The sequence below is a fragment of the Daucus carota genome, chromosome 8, assembly GCF_001625215.2.
Source record: "Daucus carota subsp. sativus chromosome 8, DH1 v3.0, whole genome shotgun sequence".
NCBI classification, from domain to species: Eukaryota; Viridiplantae; Streptophyta; class Magnoliopsida; order Apiales; family Apiaceae; genus Daucus; species Daucus carota.
This window is the reverse complement of record NC_030388.2, coordinates 18,662,026-18,681,173: the sequence shown is the minus strand read 5'-3', so window position 1 is coordinate 18,681,173 and position 19,148 is coordinate 18,662,026. Positions and strand designations below refer to the sequence as shown.

General features: G+C 34.5%; 2 protein-coding genes and 1 long non-coding RNA gene across 5 annotated transcripts; all 3 read right to left on the bottom strand.

The window, feature by feature from the left end:
* Positions 1–459: 459 nt before the first annotated feature.
* On the bottom strand, positions 460–3,942 carry LOC108197563 (uncharacterized). Of its 3 annotated transcripts, XR_001802028.2 has the most exons (4): positions 3,666–3,926; positions 1,476–3,011; positions 830–896; positions 460–727 (listed from the first exon to the last, which is right to left on the bottom strand). It is a non-coding gene; the product is annotated as an uncharacterized LOC108197563 (long non-coding RNA). The 3 variants fall into 3 exon arrangements; XR_001802029.2 differs by lacking the exon at positions 830–896 and having other exon boundaries at positions 462–727; XR_001802027.2 differs by lacking the exons at positions 460–727; positions 830–896 and having other exon boundaries at positions 1,086–3,011; positions 3,666–3,942.
* A 3,340-nt stretch (positions 3,943–7,282) lies between these two features.
* On the bottom strand, positions 7,283–11,103 carry LOC108197567 (uncharacterized protein At2g34460, chloroplastic). The gene is made up of 5 exons (XM_017365219.2): positions 10,866–11,103; positions 10,559–10,750; positions 9,635–9,754; positions 7,691–7,963; positions 7,283–7,573 (listed from the first exon to the last, which is right to left on the bottom strand). The coding sequence occupies exons 1-5, from the start codon at positions 10,965–10,967 to the stop codon at positions 7,409–7,411; spliced, it is 852 nt and encodes a 283-aa protein (XP_017220708.1). The 5' UTR covers positions 10,968–11,103; the 3' UTR covers positions 7,283–7,408.
* Positions 11,104–11,633: 530 nt separating this feature from the next.
* Positions 11,634–17,729, bottom strand: LOC108197264 (DNA replication licensing factor MCM3 homolog 2). The gene is made up of 17 exons (XM_017364839.2): positions 17,517–17,729; positions 17,301–17,434; positions 16,615–16,823; positions 16,027–16,157; positions 15,715–15,953; positions 15,385–15,621; positions 15,095–15,249; positions 14,806–15,014; positions 14,555–14,720; positions 14,267–14,469; positions 14,004–14,063; positions 13,815–13,907; positions 13,448–13,632; positions 12,645–12,722; positions 12,368–12,509; positions 12,189–12,273; positions 11,634–11,884 (listed from the first exon to the last, which is right to left on the bottom strand). Exons 1-16 carry the CDS (start codon positions 17,580–17,582, stop codon positions 12,214–12,216), a joined length of 2,367 nt encoding a protein of 788 aa, XP_017220328.2. The 5' UTR covers positions 17,583–17,729; the 3' UTR covers positions 11,634–11,884; positions 12,189–12,213.
* Between the last annotated feature and the right edge of the window lie 1,419 nt (positions 17,730–19,148).

Here is a 19,148-nt window from a genome sequence, read left to right as displayed (position 1 = left end):
GTTTTAAAAAATTCTACTATAGAATAGACTAGTTTGGTTCTACACTAGAATCAATTCTTGAAATTATAATATATTTTAAACTGTAAATTATCATTCTATAGTAGCATCGTATTCAAACCAGAATTATAAATATAATATTGAAAAAAATAATAGATTTTGTTACATATTCTACACTAAAATCATAATTCTTATAAACTCATGTATCAAATACTATCATGGTTCTACAGTAGAATCAATTTTTGAATTTGTACTATAAAATGAAACTATTATAAACTAATTAATCAGATTCTACTATAGAATTAAATATCTAACATTAGTAATGATTTTTAGCAACATAAGTAACCGGTTGTATCAATTTACATCTAACATTATTCTATTTATCCATTTCTAATTCTTTTAACCAACAGCAACATCAAGAAAAAAAATGTTTAATTACTGTGTCGACTCTTATTTCATGAAAATATATTAGCATTATAATTTAGATCATATAATACCAATTTGGTTCTATGATGGAACCACTTAACTAAACTTGATTCTATAACAGAACCCACGCTCTTTTTAGTTCAACTAGTTTGATTCTACATGAAAATTTGAAAAGAAATTAATCAAATGATAGCCAATATGGTATAGCAGATGCGGGCTAAATAGCAGCAAAATTGATGTTGTTCTCACTGTTGCTGCTACTTTGTTGATATCTCATACGCCTCAGCTGCTTCTTCCTCAGGAGCTACATGAAACATTAAATGAGTTGCTACTAAAATCATATGATTAACCAAAATTAGATGTGTTCAACAGAGATTATAAAACTAGAAATGCAATTGAATCTTACTGTCTTATCTAGACACACTGTCGAAGAGAAAAATCGAGTCCATCAAATTTTGCAGGAGTCAAGAAAACTATAAAAAAAATTAGTTATATACAAAATGATTAGATAGTCAAAGATATGTGAAGACCCTATATAGGAAACCTGCTTGCATGTTTCAAAGGGATGCAAAATAAGCAACTATAACTACATTTTTTATAACTTATATATAATTACATTTTTTTGCCCCAGAATATGCAGGACCCGTATAAATAAAAGCATCTAGCCTAAAAGCAGCGTAATATAACAAAACCTGATAATGTAGTCTGCATCAAGCATGTTGATAGCTGACAAGTGCTCGCATCAATAGATACAACATCTATAAGAATATATTTACAATATGGCTCTAAACACAATTTACACACACCTCACTACAGATACCTCCAGGCAATCAGACGGCTAGACATTAATTACCGCCAAGTCTTTCCAAATTAAGTCTAACGAAAAAACTTCTTATTTCAATTGCAATTTACCATCAAATAGACAAGTGATACAAGCAAATCAGACTACTAAGATAAATGATGGTCTGACAACAACAAATTTAATTGAAAAAAACTATCTCTTTGCATTCAAACATCTCTTTGTCATGATATATCACTTGCAATAAATTTACCTAACAATCTGTTGCTGCACCAAGACTGAAGCTGGTCTGTTAATTTCTGCAGATGCCAAAATGTCACCTACTGCCCCCAGCTCTGGTATATCATTCCATTGCGACAGACCTACTAAGAGCGGTGAATGCTCTCTGTGGTGTCTAAGTGTCTCCCAACCAGTATCAAATCAAAGGAATCCACCATTGAATTCACTATCAGAGCAGTCTCTCCGCCATCACTAGTAGTCTCTTCTCATAAACTATATTGCTCTGTTTCCAGCTCAGTATCTTTGTCTCCCTTAAGATTTCTCTGTCAAGAACAGCGTCCATGTTCTCTTCACTCACTTCAGAGGGAAAAAGCCTAATGACACTCAACTGAATTCTCATCGACTTTGCCATACGTATGGCATACGCTAAAGCCTCCTGGTCGTCATTTTCTCCCAAAAATATGACTGCAACATGATATCTTGATTGTCTGTGTTGGTCAGCAGAAGTTTCAGTGCGTATTTTACGACCATCAACTAGAATCCCTGCAGAATAGGGAGCTGTTCCCAGTACTTCCCGATTCACGGTCCTCTGCAGATTGTTTTCCAGTATAATCTTACCATGATGGTTCCATTTATGATGAAAGGGAAGTATGATTAGCGATGCTGAATTGTCAAAGGTGACAGAACAAACGTCGAAATGCATGAATCTTGGAAGTGACATTGAAGTGAAGGCCTGGACGGAAACCAATCCAAAATACTGTTGTTCAAAATTTATCCATAGATGAATTATATGTCACGAAAGAGTGTGTCCAGAGGAAATCTTTTGACCCATTCCGTGATTGATTATGAGTGGCGTGGCTTGGCCAACAAGTTCCACCAGCTTAAGCACATAGGTCTGTGTGGGAGCTTCTCTGGAACTTGAAGCTTCTAAAAGCTTCATAGCAGCTACGGCATCATCAGATCTCTGGGAGCAGACCAATTTTGAGCTGGTAATTGTTCGGAGTGCTTAGAATGCTTCTTTTTTCATAGCCTCAATATATTCATGAGTAATCATACAGGCCTTTCACGGAGAGGTGTGCAGCTGCTGCTAGTAAAGGCCATCAACATCATTACTAAGGAAAAGGTTTCACCAAGGAAAAGGTTTCACTGTCTATATTCTAAAGAAGATGCAAGGAAATTAACATTTAATACAAACAACAAAAAAATTTATGAAGAGCACGGATTGGTGGAACTACAACTTCCAAATAAGGCAACCTTTGATTGATCTCATCTAACCTCGGCCCAGATTTCCCAATAAAATCACCTAAATTTTTAGATTTCTCTAAGCTAAACTTCAACGAATTCTTAGCAACTATCAATTTCTAAAAAACAAAATACAAAACACCCTCCTTGATTCACAAATACTTAAATAAAATCCCCAACCATAAACAACCAAAAACCCACAAAAATGACATTTTTACCATTTTTACCAACACGAATAGGAAAACTATAGCCATCAACAACAACAGCCCCATCCAACAAACATGACAGGTGACCCGGATATATAAACTATTGAAAATGCAGCACCAACCTGAATCACAAACATCAAACCCAGGTCCACAGTTAATAAGCATGTCCTTGATCAAATCCATCTACATTATTTAATTAAATGTAGTACTTTACTTTATCATCAATAGTATCAAACTTTGTGAGCAGGATTCCATCTAAACTAAATATATGTATCATTCTACAGTAGAATCGAAACTACAAATAGCAAAAATATGAATATACTGTAGAATCAAAATAACATATCGTAAGCATTTAAGCACAAGAATATGATTTTATAATTGAATCACTAAAAACAAGCATGATCTTAATTAAAATCAACATTTATATATCATTCAACAATAGAATCGAAACTAAAAACAGTGCAATCATAATGCAATTAAATTATTATTTCTAGGTACATTATCTATCAAGTGTCCACACTTAAAAAGTAGGCTCTCACATTTGCAGCCCCGTTTGAACTATAAATTATTCTACATTAGAATCATAAATTGTAGAACCTAAAACAAGACAAATGAAAAGATTTATTAAAAATCATTCTAGAAGAGCAACATATAGTGAAAAAACGATTAATGCATTTTGAATGTTTTGATTCTATAACAGAATCAAGCAAAATATGTATTCTAAAGAATATCTGCTAATCAAAATTTCAAATTGATGAACGTTCGCTAAATCGAACCTGACAACGACTGAAAGAACCACAGAGCTGAACTTGTTTGGACAAACACTGAGCTTGATTAGAGGAAGACGCCATCCTGTATTTGCAATTACAATTGAATGATGAGAAAGCAACCGCACCACAACGATTAACAGGAGGAGAGGTCCGGCGAGAGATTGGTGAGAGATATCGGCGAGAGAGAGGTTCAGTGAGAGAGATCAGTCAGCGAGATTGACGAGAGAGATTCATTGTACGTATCTACGACCTATACATACAATGTCAAATAATTATTTTTCAATAAAATTATAATTTTTTTTTATTATGGTTCAATATTAACCATCGGATGTTATTTAGATCTAACAGCTGAGATTAATGGAGAGGGTTCTCCACGGAACTCCAGATAAGATGGTTCTCCATGGAACAATAGCCTATATATATATATGAAGATAATAAGCATTATTACATTAAATAAATCATATTCGAGTATTTGGGTAGTATCATATTATGGAAAAAAAAATTGAGACCGAATCTGAGCAGGTATATTATACGGGCTTAATTTTTCCGTCAGATTTGGATTATTTTCAAAACGGATATTAGACATGTATCATATTTTCGAGCCGGATATAAATCGAGACACCGGATAGTCTGTATCGATTTACGGCCCTAGTTGTCCTTAGAATTTTCATTGCTTTTCACTGCACTAACACTCTGTATCAGTGCTAATGCACCTGATAAATTTTGTTATTCCATTTAATAATATTATCACACAAAGATTTAATCACAAATCAAGTCCTTTGAATATAAGATTAACTTCACGCAATTTATTATCTAAAATTTAGATAATAGACTAGTCAAAAGATTCAAAACAAGGCGTCAACGAATACACTATACAATTTAGTACAAAATATAGTTAGTCCCGTTATTTTACAATTAGGTCTCTTATAAATCTTATATATTTTTATATATTTTTGTAGGATTATGAAATTTATATACATGTACAGAAACGCATTCGAACAAATTTAACAAATTTATAAAAACTTCCTCGATATTAGACCATGAAAACAACGTGACTTTGATCCTATCATGCATTTTATGAATAAAATTGCTGAAAACAAAAATATTGGAATCATTCATATAAAATTTTATCTACCCACTGATTATATATGATACTTTCTTATTTGTGTGAGACTTTGTTGTTATATTAAATCTAGGTTTCTCTAGTTGTAACTAAAATAATTCTTATAATCCTTTAAGATTTTGGAAAAAATTAAAAAACATCATACATTATATTGCAATCATATATCATTAGTAATTATAAAGTCTTTTTTAAGATGTTATCCATATATTACATTCGACAAATATAAACATAGAGTAAAAATTGCATAAAAAATTTATAATAATAGAATAAATCAATTAACACGCCGAAAATTAGAGGAGTTGTCTATCGATGATGATTATTAGAACTTTTATAAAAAATAATATTGGTAAATCAGCATTACTGCTATATTAAGGAAATGTCCTTCATCAAAATTGAAGTTTTTTTTAGTGAAATAAGCTCAAAATATAGACGTAATAATAAAAAAAAATTGTCGGGTACTGATATAAATAAACAATATTACCTCTTAAATGGGATAAATATCAAATAAGTGACTCGTTTCGTCCAAATGTATCAATTGAGTTACTGATTTCTAAATTGACTCAAATTAGACACTCATTAGAAATATTTGTATCAAAATTATCACTCTATCGTTAGTTGAAATTTTAAAAGTATTATATATTAAGTTTCGCACATTTTTTATGAATGATATTACATCTAAATGAAAGATTCTGAGTTCTAGTATTTTAGATAATATTTTTAGATTTTTAAAATTTTATCTTCTATTTATTTTTATTTAAATCAAATAAAACAATCAAAAAATTAAAAATAAATAGTTGATAAAATTTTAAAAATCTAAAAATATTAGCGAAAATAGTAGGACTCGGAATCTTTCATTTGGATGTAATACCATTCATAAGAAATGTGCGAAACTCAATATATAATACTTTCAAAATTTCGACTAACGATAGAGTGATATTTTTGATACAAATTTTTCTAATGAGTGTCTAATTTGAGTCAATTTAGAAAGCAGTAACTCAATTGATATATTTGGACGAAACGAGTCACCTATTTGATATTTATCCCCCTCTTAAATTGCTTAAACAAATTCAAAACACAGATTACAAGAGTGTTTGGAGATACAGAATGCCTTGCAAGAGCGGTTGTAGATGCAGAATGTCTTGACATGTACTTCAAAATGATTTTTTACAAATCTGTTAGACTGTTACCAAATTACAAGTCTATAACAATCTTAAAAACTATAAGAGCCTAGAACACAACTGGTAGGTTTTCTCTTTACATCCCCTTATAATTTATCCTCCACTGGCACAAACCTTCAACCTTGCTTCACAAGTATACATACTCTCCTCTCTCGCGTACTTATTTTTTTGAAATTTAAGAATTCAGGGAGCTATGGAAGGTTCTAAGGTTGCCAATGCTGTTGCAATCTCAATGATGGTCCCAGTGGTTCTTGCTAGTCATGTAGCGGCACGAGCAGAAGCACCCGGACCTGCACCAGGGCCGGCATTTTTTTGAAACTTAAGAATTCAGAGAGCTATGGAAGGTTTTAGATTGCCAATGCTGTTGCAATCTCAGTGATGGTCCTAGTGGTTCTTGCTAGTCATGTAGCGGCACGAGCAGAAGCACCCAGACTTGCACCAGGGCCAGTTGCTGGCGCTTCTCCACTCTATGTACCTGCTGCATTTGCAGCCATGGCTGCTATATTTGTTTGACACTTCTAGATACTAACATACCATGTTTAGTTCTTGTAACCTTCTCGTCAAGGTTTTCACAAATTAAGTATTTAACAACCACCACCCCCCTTCCTGGATATTAAGTATTGGAATTTAAGAGTGCTACTCTAACCCTTGCACAACTTATATCCTTATTCATGCTTTGTGTTTGCGTGCGTAGGAGGGCTCAAAATATTATCAGGGAGAAGAAAAAAACTCGCACAGACAAAAAAAAAAAAGAAAAAAGAAAAAAGAAAAAGGGAATGCAATATTCACATGCCAATAGTATCAGTAAATCATACAAAGACATGCTGTTGCAATTACTTAATGTCTTGCACAGATTACTAATGCATTTTAAGTTGAAAATAAGGGAGGATAACGGAACACAAACTTTAGAGTCTAGCACTTGTTCAGAACTCTGATTGTAGATATGACCAAAGGGATACCTACTAGGCAACTTATTTGAAGGACAAACGTGTGACTTGACGTAGCATGAAATCTCTTTAACCAAGGGTCACTTTAAGGAGAAAATTTTTTCTATCTGCAGATATACTTAAAAAAGACTATCTAGGTAGCATGTTCATAAATTCATATATTTTTCATACCTAATAGACAATCATACCTGTGATAATAGAGACCAGAACCAGAGGTGATAGATAGAGTGTAAGATCTTATTCCTGATTGTTGGATCTTCTGCGAGTTATAAACTTATAGTATTAACTCTTTGTAACCTAGTTTTGTTGGTCTACTGAGAGTGTTCAACCAACATCAACATGGAACAGAAAGATTATAACAAGCAGAAAATGAGATGACAACAAATAAAAAATTATAACACAGGTGTGTAAAAATTGCTCAGCAAAGAACAAACACCAAAATATTGGGTATACTCTTAAAATTCATGCCAACAAGACCGGGACCAAACATATTTACATATATCACCGTTGCTTTACAGAACCAAAGAGTTCCTCAAATGAACGCTTAGGAGCTTCGGTACGGGCAACTATTTCTACTACTTTGTAAGATGACTCTGGTTGAAGCAAAGCTTCAACAGTAACCTCAGCAACTTGATCTCTGGATATGGATCCATCAGACAACGTATCCTGCACCACGAGAGGGCACAAGTGGCATTAACATATGTACATGTCATACACAACTACAGGAGTCTAATATTATACCAGTGATATTGAATCTCAACTAAAATATCAATACAACTTTACCTCTGGTTCCATGACTATATTTCCTTTTGGGGGGTCATTGCTTAAACCACCAGGTCTGACTATAGTGTAATTTATACCAGATTTTCTGATATATTGTTCTGCTTGAAGCTTTGCTATCAACGTTAATCCGAGCACATTCAGAAAAATGTAAGCGGGGTTCAGTATCTGTCCCATTGCAGCACCATTCACCAAAATAGAACTTACAAGGACAAATCTTTTAACGCTGCACTTGTTGCAAGCATCAACAAGGTTAACCGTGCCAAAATTATCAACCTGCAACAAATTTTATTAAAACTGATGAAGTCCACTCCGGAGAAGAATGCTTTTTTAAGATGATTTACAAGAGAGATAGAGTAAAGTTTATTTCTACAAGTTATTAGTTTCCAAAAAATAATTTATTCACAAAAAACTGAGAGATCGCTGATAGCACACTATGATTTTACAGGGGACTGATATATCTACCCAGTATATCTGAATAGGAAGCACGGACTCTTCGTTTTGGCTGCCATATGCAAGTCTAACTCGCCCGACTCGGGGACTCGGCCCCAACTCGGCTGAATGCGTATTGGACTCGCCAGGTGGAGAGTCAGGGCTAAAATGACTCACGGAAGACACGTTTGGGACTCGGTCCAGGTAAGAAAAGCCCAATCCAGGTAAGAAAAAGCTCAGCCCAATGTCTTTGTAACTTAATTTTAATGGCAGCCGCTTATATAAACACACCTCTTATATGTTAATAAGTTTTAGTCGTTTTCCACTTATTTTTAGGAATGAAACTTTAAGTACTTGTTATGGATTATGATTTATGAATAAAAATGTTATGTGTTTTACATATCCAAATTTTATCATAAATACACACACACACACACACATGCATATATATTTGGCGAGTCCCATATCCAAAATTCTTCAACGTTTGGCGAGTCCCCGAATCCCTTGTCACCGTATTTGAGTCCACACTTAACTTATTTCCACACGTGGGTTCCAAATTAAGCATTGCATGTGTACTTTGTGAATTAATTCAAGGTGTGCAAGAGTTGGTTGGACTAGTGCAAGCATCTCTGAAAACCATGAAATTTCCAAATCAACAAAGGAGAAGATTTAGTAGATTAAAGATGGCACGAGTATTTCACCCTTTCCCTATTATAGTAATAACCGCACAGAACAATTATATAAGCACAGTACAGTACAGTACATATAAGAATGAGACCTACAGTTGCCATGGAGGATCCTTGGAGTTTTCAGTTCTGTTGGGGACTTCTGCTCAATGTTACTCAAACTATCATCAGTATATAGCATATGTATCCACTGCTAGCAAGTCAGTATATGAGGAACGCTCTTTGGAATGGTTCTCTATCAATTTGCCTAATCTATGAAAGAAAGTAGAACACTAGGCAAAAGCTTATACTGAAGACCTGGGCCTTCAGCACACTAAACCTAAGCCCTCAAAGTGCTACTCTTACCTTTGGACTTTATTAGCTAGGAACTTTAAAAGCACTTACTCAGTTCTAACAATGCATATATCTTTCCGACTTCATATATATTTTATTCACCCCAATCCTTAGGCATCCTTTGATTTTTTGAGATAGATAGTTAAAGGCTTCCATCAAAGTAGTCTAAAGGAAGTTTTATATGTTGTCACGTGAAAAATTGTGTCACTGACACTGTAAGGGTTTTAGATTCACAGAAGAGGATATTTTATTTTATCTGAAGTAGATGGAAGCAGCAGCATAAATATTCTGCTAGATGTAAACAACACTCAAGTCATTAATAATATCAGAACATCTATGCTTCTATCCACTTGACTGTGAGAGTGAAAACATGACTTTAGTATATTACATCCTTCTCGACTCTTGTGCAGTATATCCGAAGGCTTAAGGTGAAAAATACATGTATATTATATTAATTTGCAAAAATTATATTAGAGTAAGGGTCACAGCTACTAACCTTCCATGGTGCTAGTAAATCCCAAGAACGTCGAAACCCAGTGGCACATACTACAGCATCTGAATCATCACCAATAGCTTCCGCTAACTTGGTTGAACCCTCAGTCACATCTGCTTTCACCTGAAAAACAAGATATCTCAATAACTCAAAGCCAGATCATACTACGGTAATCTGAAAAAAGACCCCTCAATCTGAATTTATTAGAATTTTTAGACCATAACACTATGTACAGAACTCAAAATCAGTGTTTTTATTGTCAGAAATCCATTTACAAGTTCATATCATTAATTATAACTTATATTGGATTCCCAGCGACGTACCATTACAAATAACAGTCCATCAATGACACGCCTAATAATCTCCTACAATAGGACAACTTACTGGATTCTTGACTCAGGGACATAGAAGTTTAAAATAAGAACAAAACATCAAAACCAGATAGGGGTGGGGGGAGTTGTGCGGTCAAGAATCAATGCAATGAAAACTTCACTTAGCACAACTTACAGCAATTGCTGAGGATATAGATTTGGTAAATTTCTTGTATACATAGTCACACAACTTAAAGGAAGACGTAGAACGTAGGTTTTATTTTGTTGAATAATACTGTGTAGGCGTAGTCACAATTTGACAGTGTTCCACTATCAGACCATTCGATAAAAGCATGTGAGCTACTTACCGCATACAATAAAATGTAATACTGTACTCCCATTGTCCCGGTGAAAGCCCGCCCAATACAATGATACAATACAATTATACATGTGAGCTTTGATATGCTAATAACTGCCGTATGATTGCACTTGTGCAGGGCAACCACCTCAAACCAACAATTTCTCTTTTTTTGCCTATTATTTGAAATTACAACACAAGAATAATAATCAAGTTAACATAAACTGATAAACACAGCAGACACTAATCAGTACTCACAAATTCAAGATACTGGTTGTTGGCAGCAAAACTAGCTTTGGCCTTTTCGACATCTCGAACGCCAGCCTTAACAGCAAAACCCTTAGCCAGAAGCTGCTCCACAATCCTCTTTCCAGTGCCTCCAGTAGCACCAGCAACAAATATCTTCTTTTTTTCAGTATCACCTACTTCTTTAATTTCACTTTCCCCCATCTATCAATCAAACAAATAAGCACAATTTAATAAACCCAGTGAGATCAATTATGATAATCCTTGAAGTTAAGGTTCTTGGGTATAATAAAGAAAATGAGTATACTGCAATACATACCATGGTTGCCTTGAGGTGAAAAGGGTGAGGTTTGGCAGGTAAGGAGAAGGGTTTAGAAAAAGAGTGAAAAAGAGAGGAGGGTCGGAGGAGATTAGTGGACATGGTTAAGTGTTTCTTAACTTGAACATCACCCGCCACAAAGTTGTAGACAACAATTGACGTGTATCATAACAGCTGCACTTGACCCGTGTCTGTTTTTTCAACATACAATTTTATTAGGTCCTGATTCCTGAACCGTGCATACGATAATACCAGCTGCCTTTAATTATTTACCAAAAGCACAGAAGAAGATAACAAGCTTAATTTGATGGACAAAAATAGATAATTTAATTTTATACTTTATGAATGGCATATGAAAAAGTAAAACACAGATTATTTTTTCTTATAAAATCGCGTTGATTAATTTGTTTCAAAATCGTCTCCAATTTTCATATTCAGCTTTTCATTTCATTTTCGTCCGGAACATCAGGTTTCCAAACTGCATCAGCATAATAATATCAGTTCATTCCCAATTTTTTACTCCCTCTGTCCCATTTTAACTCATGTTTGACTTTTTAACACGTATATTAAGATGTAAGAAAACAATATATATACTCAATAAAAAATTTCAATTCTTATATCAAATAAAAGTTTAGATTCTAAACTTTTATTTGATATAAATTTTATAAAAAATAATTATGTTTAGAAGTGATTTTTTTAACACCTTAAAATACGTGTAAAAAAGTCAAAAGCAGTTAAAATGGGACGGGACGGAGGGAGTATCTATCAATTGCAAGTCAATGCCTGGAAATTCGCCAAATAAAATTCATCTAGCACTGAATACATGTAAATGTTAAAAATAATACTGAATTTGAACAAGTTTTGCTACAGAATTATATCCATAGCATTGCCTTCCCCAATATCAGTTCAGCTGACTGTTTGTACTTGCTAGTTAATCTCAAAATGAAAAGATGAAAACTTTTATGAGCCGAATCTCTCCAAGCTTGGCTGCTTCGGTGCTGGCTGCTGCTACTGTTTCCCTACAATTCAATGCTTCTTTGTTAGAACACTGAAATTGAAAGACCGGCAGTGTAGCTACCCAGAGATCAAGGCATGAGATGTGATTGCAAGGTAACTGATGTCATATAAAAATTTGATACTGATGAAATAAAAATTTGGCAGAAGCGGATAACGGTTTATTTCTTACTCAAATGGAAAACAGAAGTCAAGAGCAACATGTCAGGCCAACATTTACATCACCTAGCATATATTTACCTACAGTAAAGAGTCACATACAGGTGCATGATGCTTGAATATATAAGAAGAATGAAATTTACAAGTTACCATTTTAATTCAGCAACGAGAGATTCTATGGTACGTAATATGCTAAATCTCCGGCTAACATTAATTTCCCTTCATCCTGCATTTTCTGTAGGACATTGAATTAAAAATATTAGTCTTTTGCTAGACAGTGAAGGAAGTAACATTCTACCTCAACATAAACCTGCATTAGTGACCATTACCTCTAAGAGCAGCATAACCTCTGCTCTGGAGTAAGGTGCAGCTGCCTGGTTGTTGACAACACCCTCAACATCACTGATAGATATGTGCTCCAAGTGCTGTGCATGCATGTGCCTTCCTAATGCTGATTTAAATGCTTCTTCCCTGCAAACAAGGAGCTTAAATCATTATTAAAATTACCGTAAAACTAGTAAATCCTTCGTAAACTGGGCTAAAACATTAAAGTATATATACATATATATTCCTAATGGCAGAAAATGATTTTGGGTGAAGACTAACCTCTCCGCCGACATATCAGTGGCATGCTGGCCTTCAGATGGATCATCTACTTCCATTGCTTCCGTTGCTTCTGTTGAACTTCAGAAGGAATTGATAAATAATGTCAATGAAGGTACAGAAAGTATTTCAAACCAGAGCCAACAAAAAGTTAAGAAACTACTATTACTGTCCTGGTAAAAGTTAATTCACATCTATTTAACTATGGTCAAAATGAAATATAGTCAAGTATTTGCATATTATGGTTTTGTTATTTTGGAATCGTTGACAGCTGAAATGTCAGTTAAAATCAAATACTTTGCAGTGGCAAGAGAAGCCAGGATGCATATACTATCGGTTTGTTCACACGGTTACTAGCTAATTTGATAAAAGCCTGAAGGATTACATGATTGTAACATCTTAATTAATAAAAAAAACAAGTGCAGTTTGGTACTAAATCTGGCTTGAAACATGTAAGTTGTATTTCAATGAATAGAAGGATTATAAAAGGGTGGTTTTTAGTGTTTAGACCAAGCAGAAACAGCTGAGATATGCATCAATTAGTTCATAAGGATCTCCACGAAATAGCGAGTAAAAGTGACTATAAGTTATACTGTATGCATGGAGTAGTGGCAAATTTATTGATAAGAGTATATTTGCATGTTCTCTATATGGTTGACTGCCCAAAAGATAATTAGTAAAACATTGTTCCGGTCCTTTTTATTTACATGATTGCAGTTTACAAAATTATAATTATTAATTTAATTATTACCTAACTGAATAGTAAAAATATAACATGCATTAGCTTAACTATGTAATTCACTTACCCATCTCCAGCAGAGGCCCCGCCACGATCGGCTCTAACATTTCTACCAGCATCATGGTCAGCTTTGCGCTTATTCTCAGATTCCCTCTCCCTTTCCTGCTCACGCTCTTCCATTTCTGTCAACTCTTTATGGTATATGGCAAAGTTAAGGACTTTAAGTGCAGCCTCAACATCAGATACCAGAACCTTTGTACAAGAGAATTAAGCAACTTAGTGTCAGACTGGTCACACATGATCAGTGAGAAGATTTTACATGTAGAACCCTCATCACTGGTAGTCCATGATAAATGTGCAAATAGGACGTCGGGGAGGCCATAAAAGTGAAAACATGGACTACATTAAAAGAGGCACGAACAATAACCAATTACCTGTCTGCTTAACTTAAGTTTGGCATGGGCAGTAGAGAGCCTTATAATGGTTTCCAAGGTTCTGGCAGTGATTGGAAGGGTACCTCCCCCTGTCTAAAGATGAAAATTATCAAAATATTTACAGAGAACAGCATACTACAAAAGTTAGAAAAGGTAATCAGTTCACTACATAAGGACATATGTACCAACCTTAGCACCTGCACTGGCATTTCTGAGCTCTGCATATGCTGTTGCAATGTGATCAGAAGCCTGCAAGTTTGCCATTATATTTAGCACCATAGGCTCATAGCACACTATAAACATGAATAATAAACTTAACAACTAGGGAGAAAACCATAATACTGACACATGTACTGTAAACATTAAATATATGCATGTTCATGTACATGTATTATGTATAGTATCATTATATTATATGCATTATGTGTTGGAAAGTGCAAGATAGGTGGTACCTCATCAGTCAGGTCAGGCTGTATCCGATGTTTGGCATAGTGGATGTACTTCTTTAGAAACTTAATAGTTAGGGTATCACGTTTCTGGGCCCTATTCGATTTTTTTCCATGTAACATTCGATTATACTTGACAAACACAGTTGAGCCAGTATCAGTTTCTTCATCAGCTCCATATCTTGAACTACCATCTAATGTTGCCGTTCCTAAAGACAATTTAATTTAATTGAGAACTTCAAAACAACATTGGAGAATATTTCAGTGTTACAACTGAGAGATGATGATACCTACCTCCATCAGTGGCAGAACGGAATCGGTGCATACGCAAGACATGATCCGAGATTTGACGGTCAATACCAGGATCCATTTGGTCCAATACAATAAATAATAAATCAAAACGCGAAAGCAACGAGTCAGGGAGACCAATGTTCTTTGTTGGAGTTATTGAACGGTCGTACTGCACAATAAAAACCATCAGTTCAATAACTTGAACATTTAAGACAGATGCAATTTACATAGCTTGCACAGAATAAGCAACTTACAGTTCCGTATATGGGATTTGCCGCTGCTACAACACTGCAGCGAGCATTTAGTGATGCATGAATTCCAGCTTTTGCAATTGTTACAGTCTGTTGTTCCATAACTTCATGTATAGCTACACGATCTTGATCATTCATCTTATCAAACTCATCAATGCATATAACACCCCGATCAGCAAGAACCATTGCACCTGCTTCCAGCCTTCTCTCTCCTGAAAACAATTATACCACAACTGCTCGTAACTATTAAATAACATAATGAAAATGAGTAGATCTGTTTGTAAATCAATACCTGTTTCTTGGTCAGATGTAACTGCAGCTGTTAACCCAACACCTGAAGAACCTCGGCCAGTTGTTGATATGGCCAATGGAGCAATATTCATGATTGCTCTAAGCAGCTGTGACTTGGCAACTGATGGATCACCAACCATCATCATGTTGATATCACTACAGACAACAAACAGGTTAGATTACAAAACATTTAAACAGATGCTAGAGAAGGATCTACATGATTAGGCAACCGCACTGGCCTAGAGCTTGGCAATACGTCATATGTTGTTGAGAAGGAATAATATAACTCACCCTCGCAAGTGAGTCCCATTTTTAAGGTTTTTCTCTGTTCCTCCAAGCATCAAAAGAATCACAGCTTTCTTTATCCATGAGTGCCCATATATAGATGGGGCAAGTGAATTACCAAGTAGTTCAAATGTGTCATCTCTGTCAGCTATCTTCTTGATCATGCTTATATCCTCAGGAGTATAAATTGGTGCATTTGCCTCTTTGTTGAGTAGAAAAACATTGTTAGCTATAAGGACAGTTCTGCATAACAAGTGAACTAATTTAATCTTCAAATCAAACACTGCAGAGAGGAAAGTAAAACATTAACTAAAAGACAGTAGAATTTAACGCAACCTGAACACTCCATTTACACCGCCCTTGCTTTTCCCAGGAAGTGCTTTATATATCCCAACAATAGCCACACGATCTCCAGGTTTGCATGAATCTACTAGATCGTCTTCAACAATGATATCAACTGTACGTGGAAGTTGACCAGGAGCAGATTTCTCAGGCACTTCTTGCATTGATAGCGTCTGATGGTCCTTATATTTGCACAATCCATACTCCGTTACCAAAAGGTTTCCATTTTCATCCTGGAACATTACGAATTCATGATACACTTCTCAAGGACTAAAGATTTAGAAGAGAACATAAAAAATTATATACCCTCGTTGGGTAGACGGATCCTGTGGGCAAACCCATATTAGATGTAATGTCTCTGTACTCGCGAGATGTAAAACTGCCAGTTGATGGACAGAAGTGAACACTTTTAACAACTTTCGGTCTCACAAGAGAACCTAGAAAGAAAGAAAGTATCAGATTAGATGAACATATACAAAACTCACAAGAAAAATCATGTTGAACATATGTATATCAATTTCAAAAATAGAAGATGCAGGGAACTAATATTCTTATCAAGTTCACCCATAGTTTTTATTTGATATTGGAAGAAAAGACATTCATACAAATAAATATCACATGCCAAAAGAGGATTACCAAAACAGCACATGTAAGAGCTATCACTTACAAGTTACCAATATACAATCACAGGTAACTAATTTGATTAAGTTCACTTCATATATACTTCTGCAAAGATGATAATTTCAGTTTCTTCATCCGGATGTAAATGCAAACAGTTCTGATACGAATGTGGCAGATGAAAACAATAAAACTGAAAATCAAAGCAAAAAGCTAAAAACATTTGACATCACTGTATGTAACAGCAAAGGATGCAAGCCTGGAAGTAAAACGTACATTTTGTAACAATGCCCTCAACACAGACCATAGAACCGATAAAGCTGGAAAGGAGATCTCTAGGAGTAACACGTCGAGAAACAAAAGGGCCCTCAAAACCAACCAAAACTTGCTCTCCTTCCTTCAAGTACTTATGATCAACATGACGTGCCAATTCCGTGATAGCATCACATAGTGGTTGTATGTAATTACTTGGATTTTGAAGCAACCTGAATGATTATATACACATATATTATGATAAGTATACACAACCTACATGCATTTTATAAGCAAAAACCTGGCAATAGATCCTAGATCATGACTAATAGCCCTAAAAGATTCATACCCTGGGTTCGTACTTAACAAAAGCAACATCCAGCTTAAATTAAAATACATACACATTACACGGATTACAAACCGCACACACAAAGTCAAAAATTGCCTGCAGATCCTCAGATAAAAATTCAGTAGTAGTGGATATTCCTCACTAAACAAAAGGCAAAATCGAGCTAACTTCGAGATGCATACACCGAATTCTGAATACAACAAAAACATAGACACACACACAGCGAAAATTTATCGAATATAGTGCATATTACTACTTAAAATATATCAAAAAAAATCAGCTAAAATTGAAGCACAAACAAACAATTACAGCATACACATACGTAAACAGATATAAATATATGTAGAGCGTGAGGATCTACCTGCGAGACAAGTCGTAGCCGTCGGGACCTTTCTGAACACGGTGGTGAAAGATATGAGCGAAATTGATGATTAAACGGTGTCGTTTGTGGTGAATCATTGTTTTGATATCTTCCATTAAAGTGTCCTTGAGCTCCTGCTCAATCGAAACACATTATAATCAGGAATTGATTATACATACACATCTAAATGTAAGTTTAGTTGATAGATATACGTACATAGAGATCGAAGAAGCTGAGGAATTCCTTCTTGCGGTCAGCCCTGTCTTGCTCGCTGATGTCCATCTCTGCACTTCACGAAATCAGAGAGAAAGAGGGAGAGAAACGGAGAGAGAGATGAGAGAGATTGTGGTTTTGTGATTTTGGGCCCTAAAATGATTTTTGGGGGTGTTTGTTGGCGGGAACGTAAGAAGACGCGGTGCCTCCTGTTTGGCGGGAAAGACAAAAGAAGAGTGCTAGGATTCTTTGGACTGGGCTCTACGACCATAATTTAGGGTAAACCCAGTGAGGTCTTGTATAATTAAATAAAAAATCGGTCATGAGGTGTCATGACTAACCTTACTTTTCATACTTGTTTTTGAATAAAATTATATAAAAAAAATTAATTTTTTGAAATAACTCTTTTAGTAGTGAATATGAAATATCTCTTTATATTTAAAGAAATATAAAAATATATTTTTTAGAAGATAAGGATTTATTTTTTCCTAATACAACACAATATAAACTAGAGAGTCACATTTACTACTTATTTGGACTTCCAACTCACAAAATTTTACATATATCTGTTTCGTTGTTTTATTACACGTTACATTAATAATGATCGGGAGTTAGAAAAAACAATCTTAAATTATAAATGGATTGTGTGGCCATGTGATAGGGAGTTTTTTAGATTTATGTTTGAATTCATCATGAAAATGTAATGTAGATAAACAATTATTTTGATGACTGTTAACAATACATCACAAAAGATAATATGATTAAATATTTAAAGTATTGATTTACTAACAGAGTTTATTGTGTTGATGATCTTTTTCATGCAAGTTATGATGTACATATTTTAAAGTTGGTTGTAGAAGATGGTTAGTTGTTAATTAAATCACTATAAATAATAGGTGTGAAATTATGAAAATTTGATCTAGCTGTTTGTGAATTGAGGTTGCAAGAAAAAAAACAAATTCTAATGAATGTAATACATATGAGGGATTATGCTTGGGATATGATTTTGAATTATAAAAAATTTTTTCATAATTTTTAATTTATTAAGATGGTGTTTTCCAGCAATAACAGACGGTGGCATCTGTTGGGTGGGTGGGTGGAGAGTTGGATGAAAGAGATGAAGTATAAAATAAAAACTAAAATGTGTGGTTGTGATTTAGTTTGGGGTTAAAAATGTGTAACTAAGATTAGATCTCAGTTCTCATAACAATGTTGGTTTATTTGAGCAAATGCTTATAAATGATAAATTATATATAATTTTGGTAATTAAAGATTTTATTTATGATCGAACTGAAAAATTATGATTAGTACTTCGGTACTCCAATATTTTTTTGTACCTTATAGAACTTGATTATCTCCCTCTTCGTGTGTGCGTGAGAGAGAGGGGGATAAAGTGCATAATTTTGTATATTTTAAATGCCTAATTATTGCTTGTTCTCACTTATTTATTTGTTGATTTGTCTTTTTTGTAGGAATATTGCAAATGCTTGAAGAAATAAAAGAATAAAGCAAAAAAGAGAAAAAGATGGAAGAAAAGGATCATAGGGGAATATTCTCAAGGAAGCATCTAGATGGGACACCTACACCCCCCCTCTACCCTAATTTCCCCCTATAAATACACACCTCCCCATCATG